The 1,936-nt window shown below is 38.1% G+C and overlaps 1 protein-coding gene across 1 annotated transcript; it reads left to right on the top strand.

Moving 5' to 3' along the window:
• The first annotated feature begins 720 nt into the window (after window positions 1-720).
• On the top strand, window positions 721-1,326 carry LOC115294048 (olfactory receptor 6J1-like). Its single transcript, XM_029941749.1, has one exon. It carries the CDS (start codon window positions 721-723, stop codon window positions 1,324-1,326), a length of 606 nt encoding a protein of 201 aa, XP_029797609.1.
• The last annotated feature ends 610 nt before the right edge of the window (window positions 1,327-1,936 follow it).

Raw genomic sequence — 1,936 nt, 5'->3', positions numbered from 1 at the left:
TGGGAGGAAATTGCTGTTACATTTACAATGCCAACTAAACATTCATTGCTGTATTTTATCAGAACACTTACTGGACAAAGTTTTTATTGATAAAATTTATTCTTGTAATTATATATTTTACACACCTCACCAAAGTGTTACAGAATATACAAAGGAAAGATGGAGTTATTAAAATTGATTTCGTATCTCAGCAACTGAATTTTGTAGGATATGGTATACCCAATTATACTATCAATAATCTCCTCAATTTTACTAGAAAAAGTAGCTAAATTTTATGTTAAATTTCTCCTAGATTTATTAATATAACGAATGATTCACCATTCTTTTTTCTATGCTATAACTCTCTTTACAGTAAAAAGAGACATAAGCATGGAAGGAAGGAATTGGACACTGGTGACTGAGTTTATTCTTGTGGGGATACCAACCACCAGAGCTCTTGGGAGTCTCCTGTTCTTGACTTTTTTATTGGCCTACTTGGTGACAGTCCTTGGAAACAGCCTAATCATTATTCTGATTCTCATGGATTATAGGCTTCACTCACCCATGTATTTCTTCCTCAGCAATCTCTCTTTCAGTGAAGTATTAACCACAACCTGTGCCGTTCCCAAGATGCTGGCAGGCTTCCTGTCAGACAGAATGAGCATTTCCTTTGCTGGATGCTTCACCCAGCTTTATTTCTATTTCCTTTCTGGATGTACTGAGTTTATCCTTTTTGCAGTCATGTCCTATGATCGCTATGTGGCCATTTGCAGTCCCCTTCAGTACCCGGTGATTATGACCAGTTCACTGTGTGTGCGTCTTGTTATCCTCTCCTGGGTGGGTAGTTTTCTCCTCATTCTCCCATCCACTGTCCTTAAGGCGGGGCTGCCATACTGTGGCCCCAATGTGATTGATCACTTTTTCTGTGATAGTGCTCCCTTCCTCCACTTGGCCTGTGCTGACATCCGCATCATTGAACTGTTGGACTTCCTCAGCTCCCTTGTTCTGCTCATCAGCTCCCTCTCCCTCACAGTGGTCTCCTATGTTTATATAATCTCCACCATTCTGAAGATACCCACAGGCCAGGGTCAACGCAAAGCCTTTGCCACCTGTGCCTCTCACTTTACTGTCGTTTCCATGGGCTATGGGATCTCCATTTTTGTATATGTCCGCCCCTCCCAGAAGAGCAGCTTGCATCTCAACAAGATCCTCTTTATCCTCTCTGGTGTTGTCACACCCCTCCTGAATCCCTTCATCTTCAGTCTACGGAATGAAACCATGAAAGCTGCACTGAAGGACAGCTTGGCCAAGGTCCAGAGCCTCCTCGGGGGAATGAGGTCCAAGTGACATGACCTCTGAGAGTCAGATTACTCCTGGGATCCTCAGCTACATCCATGATTCCAGCAAACCCCATGATGTATGTAATTAACAAAGAGTGTATGCTATGAAGGTATTATAATTTGATAACCAAATATACGTGTTTCATGTCCATGTTAGATTTTGAAGATTTTGTTACAGTAATTAAATTTTTCATTTTAGGTGTAATAGAAGGTAATGATGGTTAAGAATAATAGTAGTAATAGTATGCTATTTACTAAAATTTCAATATCAGATATCACTTCGTTAGAAATATACATATTATCTATATGTATGTGTTTTGGGTTCATCTGTTTGGATTGTGTAAAATAAAGTCTGTAGACCACTCTTGTACTCAACAAACACACACAAAGAGAAGAATTCCACCTTGGAATAAAATTTGAAATATTTTAATATACGTTTAAACTTTATCTTACTTTGCAAAAATAGATGCTATTAATTTTGCTTTATTCTTCATTTCCGTACAAGTTTATTTGTGTCATTGTTATTAAAAGCTTCTAAATGAAGTACTTAAAGATATATGTGTCACACTTTCATTAAGCCAGTGTTTTATAATTAGTCTTACTCTTATTCAGAAATA

Source organism: Suricata suricatta, chromosome 6 (assembly GCF_006229205.1).
Source record: "Suricata suricatta isolate VVHF042 chromosome 6, meerkat_22Aug2017_6uvM2_HiC, whole genome shotgun sequence".
Taxonomy (NCBI): Eukaryota; Metazoa; Chordata; class Mammalia; order Carnivora; family Herpestidae; genus Suricata; species Suricata suricatta.
The sequence above is the reverse complement of the archived record's forward strand: the minus strand, read 5'-3'. Positions and strand labels throughout refer to the sequence as shown.